This window comes from Sus scrofa, chromosome 18 (genome assembly GCF_000003025.6).
Source record: "Sus scrofa isolate TJ Tabasco breed Duroc chromosome 18, Sscrofa11.1, whole genome shotgun sequence".
NCBI classification, from domain to species: Eukaryota; Metazoa; Chordata; class Mammalia; order Artiodactyla; family Suidae; genus Sus; species Sus scrofa.
The window spans coordinates 38,961,797-38,979,453 of NC_010460.4; the positions used below are offsets into that span (position 1 = coordinate 38,961,797).

At 40.8% G+C, this 17,657-nt stretch overlaps 2 protein-coding genes across 16 annotated transcripts in view; one reads left to right on the plus strand and one right to left on the minus strand.

Moving 5' to 3' along the window:
* The window catches only part of DPY19L1 (dpy-19 like 1), a 282,848-nt gene that overhangs the window by 160,454 nt on the left and 104,737 nt on the right, over nucleotides 1-17,657 (plus strand). The window lies entirely within an intron of this gene.
* The window catches only part of NPSR1 (neuropeptide S receptor 1), a 270,293-nt gene that overhangs the window by 19,298 nt on the left and 233,338 nt on the right, over nucleotides 1-17,657 (minus strand). The window contains 2 exon segments of the mRNA XM_021079326.1: nucleotides 5,738-5,939; nucleotides 12,596-12,689. Coding sequence (XP_020934985.1) covers nucleotides 5,738-5,939; nucleotides 12,596-12,689 — 296 coding nt within the window.

Here is a 17,657-nt window from a genome sequence, read left to right on the forward strand (position 1 = left end):
TTATTGGCTAGAATTGGCCATTCCTAAACTATTCACATGATGTGAGTGGCTAAGGGTAGAATGGATATGGGAAATTCAATCAGAAGCATTTTACTTACCTAGCAGACTGGTAATGATAGCTTTTTCAAAAGACCTAGCTTTTGCCAACCCTCAGGCGACACTGTATAGGATATCACTTCCTTCTCTGATGCAATGAGTCATCTGACCTTGGCCTTGGACCTCATGTTGTGGATAGTGTTAGCTAGGACCTTGGGGCCCTTTTACCCGCAGGCCATGGCCTTCTACTCCACAGAACTGTACTGATGTCAGTATGGGACTTCCCCACAGTCTGATCCCCTTTCCCCCAAAAAAATAAATGGATTTTTTTTTTCATGTAACATAAATCAGTGCTTCATGACCAATATGCTTTTTTTTCCACCTATTCTGTTGCAGTTGTTGGCTATGGACCTTTTATGCCTCTACCTTTGTCTCAGAGTAAAAATGATAGGAGAATGAGAAATCAATTAGGTAGCAAGAAAATAACTACAGCTGAAGTAAAGCAATTATACCAGGGCGAAAAATCTTCCTCAGCCACAGTTAGACAATTATGTCAAGTGAATTTTGAAACAACAGGAGTTGTGTTGACTCAGAAAAACAATATATAGCCCTTATTGTCAGCAACTATGATTTCAAGTCCTGGGAGCCTGATTTAATTAATGACAGAACTGCTAAATCTTTATGCATACAAAGCTCTCATGGGAATTTGCCGCTGACAATATAGCTCCTTCTTTCCTTTCTCCTTCCCTCCCTCTCTGCCTTTCTTCCTCTCTTCTTTTCTTTCTCCCTTCCTTCTTTCTTTTCATATATATTTGTGGAGTATCTACCATATGCCAGAAACTGATCTAGGCACTAAATAACCAGAAATTTCCGTCTGAGGGGTGTGTATGTGGCTGTGTGTGAGATGGAGTGACCTGGCATTTCTGTTTGACTGATGAAGTTGATTAGTCGGGTCTGTTTTGTTTATTCAATCCAACATTTACCAAGTGTCCATCGTGTTCTGGGTTTGGAGTTTAGAGATTGAGACAGCTGTCCCTGTACTCAAGAGATTCAGCTACACAAGGAGGTGATGACACCGCCATGAAGGCTTAATGGCAACATGGACAGGCTGAGGTGAGATGTGGCCTAGGATTGGCAGAGACAGCTCCGTGTGGGGTCAGTATTTGAAATGAGACTGAAAGACTGGATCCTTTTGTCAGAAGCAAGGCAGGGTGAGCCTGGAGGAGTGCTCAGGCATAAGGAGCTATGAGCGCTAAGGCACAGGGGTGAGAGGAGTGTGCGCTGTCCCGGAAACAAGAGCTGGTTTGTTCTGGCTGCAGTAGCGTGTGCAAGGGAGTGTGTGAGCAGCTTCCCCGGGAATGGCTACCGAATCTGACCCTGTCTTAGCAGATTTTAAAGGTATATAAAGCTACAGTAATTAAAACAATGAGGTATTAGTGGCAGAAAAACTGCTAAATTAGTTATTTCTCTCTTCTCTCCTTTTCTTAATTATGTCAGTCACTATTAACTAGAAACAAAATGAAAGCACACTCAAAGTGAAGAAATAAATGACTAAGTAGGGAAATAGCAACATATTTAAGAAATGTTACTGTATAAAGACTTCCCTAAAGATAGAGAGTAGAGAAAATAAAAACAAAATGAAGTGAAAAGAGTAGAAAGTTCACAAGCAATAAGAACATAGGTAGAAATAGGATAGAATTACCATTTCATACCATAGAGAAAAGATAAATTATTCAGTAAGTGGTGTTGAGACAAATGACCCCGCTATAAAAAAACAAATTTAACTTAGACTCTAATTCATGCTGACATCGGAATCAAATAAAAAATTTTAAAGTGGTATTTTTAACATTCTCCCAAGACTGAAATTATTTTCCAATAATTAAAATAATAAATCATAAAAAATTAAAGTGTAGATAAGCATGCAAAAGGGATCATTTCCTAAGAAAGAAAAGAAATGAAAAAAATGTAAAGAAAAGTGTGAGTATATGTGAATATACTAAAATGTAAAATGTCTATTTTACATTTATGGAAATGTAAAATATCTTACGGAAAAGCCATATACATTTCATTCATATTTTCACATGCATTTATATGAAGTTTTACAAAGTGCTTTCCTATGACTTTTTAAAGTTGAGTCATTTGACTTTCTCATGTCTAATTTTAGTTATTCATGATTTCTCTCCTTTTCTTGATTACATCAGTCTTATTAACTGAAAGCAAACTAAAACCGTATTCAAAAGGAAGAGGCAAATGATAAACTAGGGAAATAGCCTCAACATATAAAAGCAGGAAAAGTTTTTATATTAAATAATATCTCTAAAAAGAGAGAATATAGAATATAAAATAAAATGGAGAAAATGGGTAAAAATATAAATAGGTAACTTAAAAAAGGGATAACGAACATATAAAATGTGTTCTGCCTCATTTGTGATGAAAGAAATGCAAATTAAAGCAACAATAATATATATGCATTTTTTGCCTATCAATTTGGTAAGAATGTACACATACACATGTATATAATGCATGAAGGACAGTAAAGCATGAGGCATGGTTAATAAAGAGAGTAAACACGTTATTTGAGTTGTTTCTTTTGTCTACTCAATCTTGGAATTAAGAGTTAAACTTGGAGTTCCCCGTCGTGGTGCAGTGGTTAACGAATCTGACTAGGAAGCATGAGGTTGCGGGTTCGATCCCTGACCTTGCTCAGTGGGTTAGGGATTCGGTGTTGCCATGAGCTGTGGCGTAGGTTGCAGACAAGGCTCGGATCCCGAGTTGCTGTGGCTCTGGTGTAGGCCGGCAGCTACAGCTCCAATTCGACCCCTAGCCTGAGAACCTCCATATGCCGTGGGAGCGGCCCTAGAAAAGACAAAAAAAAAAAAGTTAAACTTATCTAGGAGTTCCTGTTGTGGCTCAGTGGTAACGAACCCGACTAGTATCCATGAGGATGCAGGTTCAATCCCTGGCCTCACTCAGTGGGTTAAGGATCTGGCACTGCTGTGAGCTATGGTAGGTCACAGATGTGGCTCAGATCCCATGTTGCTGTGGCTGTGGTATAGGCTGGCAGCTGCAGCATTCAACCCTAGCTTGGGAACTTCCATATGCCGAGGGTGTGGCCCTGGGAAAACAAAGATAAGACAAAAAAGAAGAGTTAAATATCCGAAATAGCCACAAGCAACAGAATCAAGCTCAGCACACCAAAGTGTGATTAAGGAACAACAACAACAAAAAAAGTTGAGCATTGGCTCTGAGATATATGAAGTTATAGCAACTTATCCCAGGAACTCGTTAGAAAACAAATTCCTGACAAAGTTCCTTCTGGGCTGGTCTTGGCTCTAGAAGGTGGAGTAGCTGAGAGGTGGGGTATGTCGCACCCCCGGGGAGAAGCTCTCTCTCCAGCAGAAGTCTGACGGGGAAGATGGCAGATAATGACAGAGTAGGTGGAAAATGCTTCAGGGAAGCTCAAGGACGGAGGAAGGGCACTGAATGTCAGGGTTCTGCCCCTGCTGGAAGCAAGGAGCAAGGAGCTGGATTTATAGAGTCCTTAGTTTGATGAGGGCTGCTTGAAATTGGCTTTTAAAATCATCTTCTTTAATCATGAAATTAGACCATGCTTTTTCCAAGGACACTACAAATTGCACAAGTTGGGCCATAGGCAAGCTGGAAAAGTCCCCAGGGGAAGAGGCAGCTTGAATTACTGGAGGAAATTTCAGATGGTGAAAGCCCTGCATGAGGGATCTGGCCAGACAGCATGTGGTGAACTTGTGGTTCACAGCTGCATCTGCCCTGCTGAGCAGAAGCTTTGACTGATTTCAGGAGCTGATGGGAAATCAATCAGGAGAGAAGCAGGGACATTTTCTGCCACTGAAATCAATGTGTCAGTTGCCTATGGTGGCATGTGCTGCTTCCTTCGTGCTTTCTTACTGCTACGACTGGCCTTTCTCCTTGTCCATATGCTCCTTTTAATATTGCTGTTGCTTACTTTTGATTGGTTGTCTAAATAACCTTCATCTTTCCTTCAAGTTTCCTCCCAGATTCAACGTGGTAGAGAGGAGAGCAGTACATTTAAATACAATATAGACATTAACCTGTGGATTCAGCAGAGCTGACCAGATAATATCCATTCTCAGCGAGGCTTTGGGGCTGACCACGTGCTTCGGTCTGCTCCTGTCCAGGTCCACCTCTGATGGAGAGCAAGCCCTTTCACTTCTTTAGCCCTAAGTCTACTCAAAAGTTCAGACTTGGACTCTGTGATGGATAATATTTCTTCAGCTTTAGTATCTTATGAGACTAAAGATTGAATAAACAGCAAAATGAGTGATTCCTATAAGGTCAGAAAACACTTGCAAAATACCCAGCCAATGAATAATCCAAGAAATGCATATTGAAACAGTGAGATACTTTTTTAAACCTCTGTGGTTGGCAAAGATTTAGTAAGGAAATGATACCACCTTCCTTTGGGTTAGGAGGGGGAAAATCAGAGCTCTTGTTTGCTTTTGGTAGGAACACATTTTTTTTTTTTTTTGGTAGGGTAGCTATGAATATGCATCGACAGTCCTGAAATGAGCATCATCTCTGATCTAGCAGTTCCGTTAGAATGAGTTCTGAGGAAATAATCAGAGACTCATGAATAATATTAAGTACAAAGATTTTTATCACAGCATTATTTATCCTATCTAAATCCAAAGACTGTTCTTCCTTTGCCCAGGACGAATGATGTGACACTCTATGGCAGGCCTGGGGACTCAAAAGGTACAGGATTGGCAAGGCTCATATACAGACTCCACATGCCAGCTATCTTCCTGCAACCCCCCATCCCATGCAGCCATAAAGAATCACCCTTGCAGAGATGACCCTGCCATGCGACCACGTGAGACCCTGCCTTGTCCAGGTGGCTGAAAGACCATCTTTGACCTACCGCTGGTTGCAGGACAAAGGGAACATCCTTACTTCTTAAGGCTGTTCGCAAATTAAGCCTCACCCCACCCAGAGAGAGCTGATTGCCAGCTTCTCCTCCACTGGGGCTTCCTGCTGTCCTTTCTTGTCACTGCATGCCCTCTGACCTCTGGTCACCAGGGAATCTACTTTCCCTCTGCCTTCTCTTTCTCCTAGTTGAAGCTGTTCCTCCCTCAAAGGATGCTTCCAAGAAGAGTTCCCTGCCATTGCTTGACCTCATTGCATAATGTTCCAGCATATTTTTATGAGTAGTGCATTTTTTTTGGTGCAGTTTTGTTTCAAGTCTGTCTGTCTTTTTGATTGTAAGATCTCTGAAATGGGAACTAGGTCTTATATCTGAAAGGTTATATGATATATGAGAAAGAATAGGATGTGAAACCAGACAAACCTGAGGTTAAAACCTGCGCGATGCTGGGCAAGTCATTTAACCTCTCTGAGCATGCGTTTTATCATTTATAAAATGAAGATAGCAGTGATGATTTCATAAAGTTGTAATGTGGTTAACGGAATAATTGTTAGCCACTTAGCATCATGCCTGCCACACAGCACATACTCAGAAAATGTGAGTTCCCTCCTCCTTATTCCACTTTGGAGGAGTTGGGCTCAGCACACAGTAGCTTTAGATAAAATCTTGTGGCTTAGCCAGTTCCCCAAAGGACCCTAGGAACAATGAGTGACCTGTCGGGAGGAGAGCAGCAGTTGGCGAACCAGGAAAACTCTGTGTGGATCTGGCCTGCTGGCCTCTTACCTGATGATGGTCAGGGGGATGAAGTACACCAGGAAGGCCACGATGGTCATGTATGGCGTCCAGTAGGAGTCATCGGGCCACAGGGCCCAGCACTGCACTTCGCCATTGGAGAGTTCCCTCTTCCCAAATATGATCAGGGTGGGAATGGAGAACAGGAAGGAGAGACTCCAGGCAATCGCGATGAGGATCTTGGCCTGCTTTTCTGCTCGGAGAAAAGAGAGAGGTGCCTGGGCATCTGGAAACATCCTTTGGGAGCATACTTGGCATCTAGTGTGGAAAAAGATTGTTGTATGAGGACTCTGGACCTCTTAGAACCTCTGTTTGCTCCTGTCTAAATGGAGATAATAGATCTGCATCTAGGGCTGATGCAAGGATTCAAAGAGAATGCTTGCACAGAAGCTAGCACACTGCCTGGCATAAGGTCCGTCTTCCCCATTTCTCCTTCTCTTCTTCTTTTCTGATTTACCTGCCTGACTTGAAATGTTAATGCCTCCATTCCTATGTACTATGTAGCTCAGTTTGTACCACATGTAGTCCATTTGATAGGTTGATGTGCTCTGGTCCCCTGCCCATCCTCAAAGGCAGGGATGGGACCTTTGTCTGTCATCCTTCTATTGTACCTAGAGCTGCAAAGCACTGCGACAGTGTTTGAAAGCCATTTGCCAAATGTTAAGTAACCCTTTATTTAAAGGAATAAGGGAGGAATTATAGGGCAGAAAAGCACCCTGGACTCGGTTCTGGAGAGCAGGGGTCATTCAAACCAAGCCAGGAAGCCTAATAGCTGTAACCCTTCACACTGCATTTAAAATCTTTCAGATGTAATATTCTGACCTTGGGCAAACTACAGTCTCAGCCCAAGTTCTTTTCTAAAGTGGGATTGAAAAAATATACACCCTGCCTACTTAACCAAGTCATGATGAGGCTAGAGAGAGATAATTCATATGCATGAGAGTGCGCTTGCTTGCTTGCTTTTCCTTTCAGGGCTGCACCTGTGGCATATGGAAGTTCCTGGGCTAGAGTCCTGTCGGAGCTGCAGCCACAGGCCTACACCAGAGCCACAGCAACCCCAGATCCGAGCTGTGTCTGCCACTTAAACCATAGCTCTAGGCAATGCCAGATCCTTTAACCCACTGACTGAGGCCAGGGATCGAACCTGCATTCTCATGGATACTAGTTGGATTCTTAACCTGCTGAGCCACAGTGGGCACTCCCAAGAGTGCTGTTTAAAACTGGTTATTATGATGTGATGCTTTCTGTTGAGCTGTTGTTGAAGCCCTTCATCCCCATCCCTGTTGTAGCTGTGCTGTCTACGCTGATTGGTCCTGGCGGCCCCCTTCATCCAGGGCCAGGAGACCTCCCTGCACCTCCCAACTCTCAAATTCGAAAGAGGTGCGCATCTTTGACTGGGGAGGGAAGTGTGTAGGGTGTGGTCAGGGAGCTATAAGAAGTGAGAAAAAAATCTAGGAGAGACTAGGAACTCTGTCTGAGTCTCAAATATTAGAACCCCAAATATTTGGGAGAATAATATCTGGGGTTCTGTTTTTCCTGAATTGTCTCTCTGAAAAGAAGTATTAGAACGATTTAGAAGACAGCTTATTACTGGCACACCGAACAAGCAGGAACTTGGGGTAGAATTATAATATAGTCTTTTTAGGTCTTTCCTTTGTCCCTATACCTGTATCCAGGGATCCAGTGGGGGTGCGAGCCCTCCTGCTTCTGGCTAAAAGCTTAGGGAAGCCCCTCGTCAGTGACAATTCATAGGTGGTTAAAAAGGCCCCGTGGCCACTTAAGTGGTAAGTAGTGCTTCACTGTAGTAATAGTATTTAAAATGAATGAGTAGAATCCCAGGTAACAATAAAGACTCAATGTTCCTAAGATTTAGGTCTTTTCTCCTCAAGTGGGCTGCGTCAGAGGAGAACCTGGAGTCCGGGAAGGGGGCCCTGCCCTCTGCTGGCTCTTCTCTGCCCTTCCTATTCCTCCCCCCTCCCCGGTTGTCAACAAGTTTAGGGCCTCTCTAAGCAGGGGTGCAGGGGGCAAGGAGGAGAGAGGGGACAGGAGAGTTCTTAACGGGTCGTGTCACAAATGGCTCATGCTTCTTGTGCTGCCTGCTGCTAAAGCAGGTGCTTCAGCTCCTCAGGGACCTTCCTGGGTTCTTCCGAAACTCTCGGGTTTTGATTTGCCTGACTATTTTGGCCTCTTTCGTCTGACTGGCTGCTCCCATTCCTCCCTGGTAACCGCAAGCTTCTTTCCTTTCCATGTTCTGGTAGAAATACAGGAAACCAGGATGGCCCAGGTTGAGGCTAGGTGACAGCCAGAACCTTCCAGTGCTGTCCTGGAGCAGATCCACAAAATAAACCCTCCAGGGCCAGTGTGCAGTTAAAAAACACTGATAAAATAACTTTTTTTTTTCATGGTACACTAAACTCCAATTTCTCAATAGCCTTTTACTAAGTATTTCAATTGCTTCCAATTATTTTTTATTATAAATAATTCATATGTATCTCTTTGCACTAGTCTGGTTATTTCCTTAGGATAAATGCCTAGAAACTGAAGATTTGGGCAAATATTGCTAAATTTCCCCCCAGAGAATTTACAGTTTATGGCTCCCACTGGAAATGTGAAGAATTTCCTTATATTCTCCCACCACTGAGGTATCTTCCTCTTAATCTTGTTATCTGGTTGGTAAGATTTCCTATCCAAATGTTTGATCTTACAGTTCTTCAATTAGTAATCAAAAAGAGCATTTTATATATTGTTCGTTTATTTCTGTTTCTTTGTTTCTTAATAGTTTGTTCATGTCTTTGCCCACATTTTCTTTTTTTTTTTTTTTTTTGTCTTTCTTTTTAGAGCCGCACCCACAGCACGTAGGGGTTCCCAGGCTAGGGGTCAAATCAGAGCTGTAGCCACTGGCCTACACCACAGCCATGCAGGATCTGAGCCGCATCTGCAACCTACACCACAGCTCACGGTAACTCTGGATCCTTAACCCACTGAACAAGGCCAGGGATTGAACCTGTGTCCTCATGGATACTAGTTGGGTTTGTTAACCACTGAGCCACTATGGGAACTCCCTGCCCACTTTTTCAACTGGTATGATATTTCTTTGCCAGAGTTCTTTATAAGAAGAGTACTATTAGCCCTTTGCCTGTCATATACAGATATTTCCTATTTGTCACTTTGCTTTTTAATAAAGTATATTTATAATGTTTACTATTTGTTAAATAATTCAGAATATTTATATAGTAAAAACTGTATTTTCTTTACTGTTTCTGTTTTTGGTATTATTCCTAGAAAGATATATTCCTCACTAAAATGATGAAAATTTTACCCATACTTAAACTCTCTCATGTTTAAAATTTTTACTTTTTCAGTGCACTTGGAATGGAATTCACTTTGTAATTAGTTGTGACATGTGGTGATCTAATATTTTTTAAATGGCTAGGCAGCTATTCTAACATCATACGCTGACAAATTCATTCCTTTCTAACTTATTTGGCATTCTCTGTACTTTAGATAGGTTATTCTGGTTCCAGTATCATATTGTCATAATTATCAAAGTTTTATATTATGTTTTAATATCTGGCACTATGTATCTCTCTTCATTATTAATTAATACTTTCCTAACTCTTCTCACATTTATTTTTTCCCCAAGAGCTTTAAAGTTGCCAACTCCTCTGGAGGTGCTGGCTAAGGAAACTACCACTCTAGTAAAAAGCAGTAAAACATCAATAAAGTGTGGTCCCCTGTTTCTGCTCTCAGTTTCGCTGCACTGTCCTGTGCTTGCTCAGCCAGTCCCTCCAGGCATCCACTGGCTCTGCTCTCCTGCCTTCTCTAAGCTCAGTCACATAAACCCCCAACCCTGCCCCTCACAGCTGCCCTTCCATTCCAACAAGATGGAGCACTAAGATGACTCTAGCATAGGGTTCCCGGGACCCTCTCACACCCTCTTCCAACAGCTGCCTCATCCTATCATTATGAGGATCTTTCTAACTTCCTATAAGGCCATGGAGCTTTCCTAGGGGGCTTGGCATCCATGTTTAATCTGCTCCTCCTGTGCTTGGAATTCCTTGGTTTCTGGTCTTTGCATGGCTTCTTTCCTTGGCTGCCATCCATATGACAAGTTTCCTATTTGTATGTTTCTTCCATGATTCCAGTTGGGATTGGGCAGAGGAAGGCAAAGTGGCTAATTTCTGTTTCCGAACTTGCATCTTTCCTCACAGATACTAGAGCTGATTATTTTCCAAGTGCCCTACCTGGAGGCTTTATTAATTTTATAGTGAGGAAATAAATTGCTTTATGTCTTTAAAAGAACACTGTAATATTCATTGCTGCCTTTCCTGTAATTTAGGACACAGTTCATAATGTTGCACAGTATCTCTCAGAACCAGTCACAGTTCCCATAAGCTAAAGAGTTGATTTATTTTTAATCTAATGCATGCAGTGGGATGTGTGCCTGACCATGTTTCTCTCTTGGCTGTGGATCCCAAAGCCTTTACTTCCAGCAAGTGTCCTGGGACGCCCCTCCTACATTTTCTTATACTTTTGTTCCCATCGGTCCTGTTTCTTTGCCTTGAAATACTCTGCGTAGGTGTCTTTTTTAGCACCATACACAATCCTTCCCAGAGCCTGCTGGTTGTAAATAAGTATATGGATGAATAAGTGGATCACACTTTTGCACACACATGTCAGAAAACGTCTCTCCCATTTACTGTCATCTCATCCCTGCCTCCTTCTCTACCATAATCCCTAGAGCATGACAACATCTTGAGAGCTTGGTGTGGGTTGCACACCTTCATACGTACACCCAGTAACATACACAACCTAGAAAAAGCCTAAGAAATGTGTAAATTCTATCTTAAAATTCCTTTCAGTTGCACACAACATACTGATATGTTTCTGGTATAAAAACTACTTAGTGGTATGTAAGTTCTCGTGGTCTCTATGAAGAGTCCAGTTCCCATCCCCAGAGGGGAGGACAAATTGATGTGTGTCCTCGTAAGCAATTGTTTATTATTCTGAGACCCCGCCTCTTCTTGGTTCTCTCCCACTCTTCTCTCTGTCTCAGTTCACAATACCTGGCATTGCTTTGGGTTTTTCTTTACATTAATATTATCATACTGCATACATTATTGTATGTTGTTTATATCACTCAAAATAAGATATAGATATTTTTGTGTTGATGCTTATTATGGTCCATGGCTCTGCCACTTCCTCATTGAGAGGAAGAATGTATAGTAGGTGAGGGTACCTGAGCTGTACCCAGACCATCTGGTTCAAATCCTGCCCCTGCATCTACTAACTGTGTGACCTTGGGCAAACCACTTTAACTCTTTGAATTGTAATGGCCCATACCCTAAGATTTGGATAATAATCGAACCTACCTTACAAAGCTGTTTTGAGGACTAAAGTATTTAACATACATAAAGAACTTAGAATCATAAATAGCACAAAACTTGCAATCAGTAAACCTAAGCTACGGAAACTTCTACATGGGATGCTAGGCTTTCCTCCAATGAGGAATACCATGTTAGCATTTAATTCCTGCTACTCTAAGCAATGCTGCAATACACAACACATTCATATGCATGCATACCTGTGAGCGTTTGTCCAGAGAAGAAACCAAGAAATAGAAGTTCTCTGTCAAAGGCTGCATATTTTATATTTTAATTAGATATTATTAAATGACCATCCTGCATCAGTACTGTCTGATCTATTTCATAGTATCTGATGAGATTAATTCTACTTATTCTAAAGTTCTGCTTGGTCTATTAATTTTGCTTCCTTAAGTGTAAATTCTGCAGAACGGTATTTTAAACATATTGTCTATTTCCTGTAGTTTTGCTTTTGTCACTTTTTTTATGATTCATTGCACTGCATTTTTTCAAGTCAAGATAACATATTAGGATCTTCATTTTATCAGTTTTCATAGCCTGCTTGGGAAAGTGTAGCGTGTTGGCTTCTTTCTTGCTTTTGGGGGTCAGGGAGGCACGTGGGCTCTCCCTGTGTGCAGAGTAATGGTCAGTTGGTCCTGTGACAAGGTACCCACCATTCCTGCAAGGTGTCATTGCTTCCCAGGGCCCCACTCTGTCTCTCTACATCCGTGTCCCCCTACTTGGGAGCATCCACTACCTCCATCCCTGCTACCTGTCTGGGAAGGGGGAGGGTGGTGGGGACAGAGATGTGCTATGATTAACCCTCCTCATTGTACTCCAGGAATCATCCTGCCATTTTCCTTGAGTTCTTCTTGCTCTGGGCATTTACACCGTCTATTTTTAGGAAGTCTTCCCTGCATTACTGCAGCATCATTTATGGGTTTTGTGAGTTGTGCAGCTTCAGCCTTCCCTCTGACCCATCTGCTTCCTTCTTTCAGGGATTCTGCACTATCTCTGGATCGAAGAGTGTTTTCCTTGTTTCCATTATGATTATCAATTAAAAACATTGTTCCTGTTATTTCTGTGGTTTTGGGATAAGGAGGGCAGTGCTTCTTTGTGGAAAATGAGCAAATGGAAGTGAGGGTGTTCATTTCTATGGCTAGGTGTGTGTCAAACCAGCTCTTAAAAAAAAAAAGAAAATGCTGGAGGCATTGGCCTCAAGGTCACAAAGTGAGCCCTGCCAAGCACCGCCCCTAGTAGCTCTTGGCCATCCATGGGAACCATCAGCCTTTTCCCAGGCACCTGTGCTTTCTTTCCTACATCTTTTTAAACAGTCAGACCCATGAAATGGGGAAAGAAGTGGAGCAGGAGAAGAAAGGGAGAAGAAAACACCCTTTATTTAGATCCCCATGATTGAGATAATAGTATGTTATTGAAAAACCCGCACTCAAGGCCGATTCCTTACAGAATGGTTGAGTCTGCTCACCTCCTTGCAGGAACTTCATGGGGTAGACGATGGCATGGTATCTGTCTATGCTGAGGGACACCAGGACATAGGTAGAGGCGTAGAGCAGCACGACCTGTAGCCAGAAATGAGACGATGTGAGTGGCTTAGTGGAGGTGGGGAATGCACATCATGGAAAGAAGAGCGTTTTGTGCTGTTTAGAAACCTGGGCATTGAACCAAGGGGTAAATGAGGTTTGGGGAATGGATGGGAATGACTGACTCCCCATGTCAGGAAGAAGGTTGCTGTTCTTGATGATGACTTTGCACTGCTAGCTGTGACAGACGAGAGCACTTCTAGCTCTCACTTGCTCACTCATTTGCTTGGCTTCTTGGAGACTCCTCATTTCTCCAAGGACCAGTCCCTCTTGACATTTGCATGGTACATTTGTTTGTAATTGACTTTTAAAGCTAAACTAATTGTCTCTGCCACAGTTGACATTCTAGAATAATTAGAAACAAACGTTCATTTGCCTTTTATCAATGTGAGTTGTTGAGAGACGATAAAAGGGATCTGGTTTCAGGGAGCCCTCGTGCTGTTTCGAATCATCTATTACCATATCTGCTGACACTCTGAGAGCTCTTCTTCTTCATCCGCTTCTCCAGAAGAGCTGTCCACTAGGGCAGCCCATGGGTCTCCTCTCCGTCTCCCACCATCTCTTTTATTAAGCTTACCCACGCCCTTTAATGATCCTGTGTACAGTGATATTTGCATACTTTGCAAAGAAGGAAATTGGAATATAAGAGGTTAATATCTCTTCTGTGAAGTGTATACCCAAAATATAATTGAACAAAATCTCTCTGAAAGGATGATCAAGGTGGAAAATTTTCAGATAACTTTTTTTTTTTTTTGGTCTTTTTGCCATTTCTTGGGCCGCTCCCGCGGCATATGGAGGTTTCCAGGCTAGGGGTCTAATCAGAGCTGTAGCTGCCAGCCTACACCAGAGCCACAGCAATGCGGAATCCGAGCCGCGTCTGCGACCTACACCACAGCTCACCACAATGCCAGATCCTTAACCCACTGAGCAAGGCCAGGGATCGAACCTGCAACCTCATGGTTCCTAGTTGAATTTGTTAACCACTGCGCCACGACGGGAACTCCTAGACAAATTTGAACCTCATTTCTACCAAGAGTCCAGCCATATCATCACTTTGTAACCTTCAGGACAAATTCAGAGTGGGTATAAAAGTAAGTCGAAGACTGAAGTCTAAGGGTAGGTGCCTGAAATTCTTCTAAGATGAAATAGCAATAGCATGACTTTGTTAATAACCTTTGTATGAATTTGTACCTTTTTCTTTATTCTCTGGCTGAGACAAATAATGATCGATTATATCATTTCTCTTTGGAATTTCTATTTCTATAATACTACCACAAACGCATCCCAGCATCAGTGTTGTAGAAGGTGCCGCAGGGAGGGCATGCTGAAGGCTGATCAGAGATGGAAGGCTCCCCTGAGGGATATATGAAGAAATTCTCATCTTGCTATAAAGGTGATGAATGGCCAGAAAAATGATGGCCAGGTTTAACAACAATAAAAATAAGATGACTGTCTCCTTTGAGAAAGATGGGATTTGTCTGTGTGATCCATGAATTCAGAACTGTTAAGGCTGGCCACGCTCAGTTGAGGAGATGGCATCAGAAAAGGATGGGAAAGAGAGCTCCCAAGGAGGAACCGCATGGGGGCAGAATGTTGGGATGAGTTGGTCTTGGCCATCCTGCAGCTGTGTTGAGCAAGGTGGCTGCACTCGTTCAGAATCTGGAGCAGGAGGAAACGTCACAATAGTGTGCCCCAAGGAACAGGCAATGTTCGCAACAAGAGATCTACTTGAAACAGTCAAAAAGAGTATTTAACGTTGGAGGTCTTCAAGCATCTAGGCAGCATCTTAAAAATGTTAAAGATTATCTAAAAGAAATACATCTCAAATTGTCACACCCCTTCTCCACAAAAATAAATGCCAGAAAACAGTATAAAAATGTTCAGGGTTTTGAAAGAAAAATTATGATTCAAGAATTTCGCACATATTTCAAGGCACATAATAATTTTCTTGGGTATATAAGAAGAAGGAAAATACATCACCTACTCCTGAAAAATCTTTCTTGAGGAAATATTTCTGCTGATTAAGAACTGTTTCCAAATTAAGAACTCAAGAAGAGGAAAGAAGATGGACTAATACAGTTATGGTAAGCAATGAATCAGCAAACCACAAAGTGTTTATAAAACAGATATGTATACAATTACAAAATATTTTAGGGAAAAATCTGGGGAGTTGAGTGAAGGGAGAGAGTAGAAAAGAAGCCATGGTAAATTTCCACTTAGACATTTTAGACATCTTTTTTGATTTTTACTTTGATAGAGACAAATTACATCTACAAATTAAAAGTAAGCTATGCTAAAGTAAAATGAAAATGCAGAAAAATAATGTATTAGTATCCTATGGCTACTGTAACAAATTGCATGAATGTTGTGGCTCAAACCAACATAAATTTATTCTCTCACATTTCCAGAGACCAGAAGTCAAAATCAGGTATATTGGGTCAAAACTGAGGTGTTGGTGGGGCCACCCTCCCACAGAAGCCTTAAGGGAGAATTCCTCCCTTGCCTTTTCCAGCTTCAGGTAGCTTCCAGAATTTTTTGAATGGTCACACCAATCCCATCTCTGAGTCCATTTCTATATGTTAGATCTTCCTCTGCCTTCCTCTTACAAGTGTATGCACGATTGCCTTTGGACTCGCTAGGATAATCCAGAATAACTCCCCTATTTTAAAATCGTTAATTGAATCACACCTGCAAAGTCCTTTTTTCCATGTAAGGTAACATACCCAAGTTTCATGAATTATGGTTTGTAACTGTTAGGAGGACCATTTTTTAGTCTACCATGATTAATAACCAAATAGAAAGGGGAAAAACGTAAATAAAAAAATTAACACAGAAAGGTTAAAATAACACCAAATACTATTTGCCAAAATAAATATGAATGGCTTAAGCTCCTTCGCTGAAACAAAGACTCTTTACACAACTTTTCCTCAAACCCAACTGTGTACTGCTTAGAAGAGCAACCTCTAAAACCAGAAGATTAGTGACGTTTAAAAATTGAGTGATGGCCAAAGGCATAGAGAGCAAATAAAAACTGAAAGAAGGATCATCGCTATACTATTAGACAAATTAAATGCAAAGCAAATAGTACTATATGGAATAAATAGATACAATACACAGTGTCAATAGAATGTTAAGAAACCTGAATGTAACAAGTAATGATACAGTAAATATACATAACTAAAATGTTCCAAATTCTACAGAGGAAAAAAACCCCACAGTAATACACAGGTAGAAAGAACTAAACAAACTCCAAGAATAATACACATTATTGTAAAATATCTAGGCAATATTTCAAAAATTAGTCATAAACTGAACTATAAGGGAAAAAACCCTCAATAGATTCCAAAAAGTGGGATTTATACAATTCATATATTTAAAACAACAAGCAATAAAAGCTGAAATTAGTATCTTTTTTAAAAAAATACCACTTGGAAATTTAAACACCCTTATAATTAACTTGAGTCAAGAAGGAAATTAAAGTACAATTATAGTCAATTCATAAATGTCAACAATGAAAATTCTACACATCAACAACATATGGGATACCATTTGGGGAACAGATGGCAGCTTGAGGACATATGTCTGAATTCTCACCACCCCACCCTCAATTCTGACAAAAATGACCTAGGAAATATGAAACCAAAAAAAAAAAAAAAAATCTTGCATAAAAGTGAGACAAATGCAGAAAACTTAAAAATTTTTATTTAGAAAAATGCCAGATTGGATTCATTTAAAGTAGAATTTCTAGACTGAAAAAAAATTAATCTACTTTATTTTTTAGAACAACTTTAGTTTTACAAAAAAATATTGAGCAGATAAAACAGAGCATTCTTACCCCCACATTTTCTCCTCTTATTAACATCTTACATTAATGTGGTGAATTTTTTAAAATTGACAAACCAATATCGATACATTATTAACTAAAGTTCATGGTTTACATTGAGACTCACTCTTTGTGTTGTGCAGGTCCACAGGTTGTGACAAATGCATAAGGTCATTTATCCATTATCACAGTATCAGTCAGAAGAGTTTCACTGTCCTAAAAATCCCTGGTGCTTTACCTATTCAATCCCTCTAAATCCCTGGCAACCACTGATCTTTTTACTGTCTCCATAGTTTCATCTTTTCCAGAATGTCATATAGTTCTAAGCCTATAAATGTAGCCTTTTTAGACTGGTTTCTTTCACTTGGCAATGTGCATTTAAATTCCTCTTTAATTTTTCATGGCTTAGTAGCTCATTTAGCTTTTTGGCTGGGTAATATTCCATGATTGAGTGTACCAAAGTTTATTTCCCTCTAGTTTGGTGGGGTTTTTTTTTCCAACACTTTAAATATTGTTCTCTATCCTCTTCTTGATTTTTATGGATTCTGATGGGAAGAGGTGATTTTTATTAATTTGATTTTTTTTTAATCAGTGAGGTATCTCCCCCCCAACTTCTTTTAGAATTTTCTCTTTGACTTCAGTTTTCTGCAGTTTGAATATGATATGTCTAGGGATAGATTTTTCTGATATTTATCTTGCTTTAGAGTTCTCTGAGATTCCTAGATCTGTTGCTTGGTGTTTGTCATTATTTTGGGAAAATTCTCATCTGTTATTACTTCACTCCCACATTTTACTTTATACATTATTTGTTCCCTTCTTTCATATCCTTATGGTATTTTCATTACATGCTTTTTGTATGTTTTGTAATTGTTCCATAGTTCTTGGATAGTTCAATTTTTTTTAACAGATACTGTTTTTTAGAGCAGCTTTTAGTTCACAGCAAGGTTGAGTGGAAACTAGAGGGATTTGCCATAAGCTTACAGCCCCCACAAATGCAAAGCCTCCTTTATTATCAAAATCCCACTTAGTACATCTCTTATGATTGATGAACAAATGCCTGGAGCTGACATGTCTTTTAGTCACTGCAGAGGGGCTCTGTGTAAATGTTGGGGCATAGTGTTGAC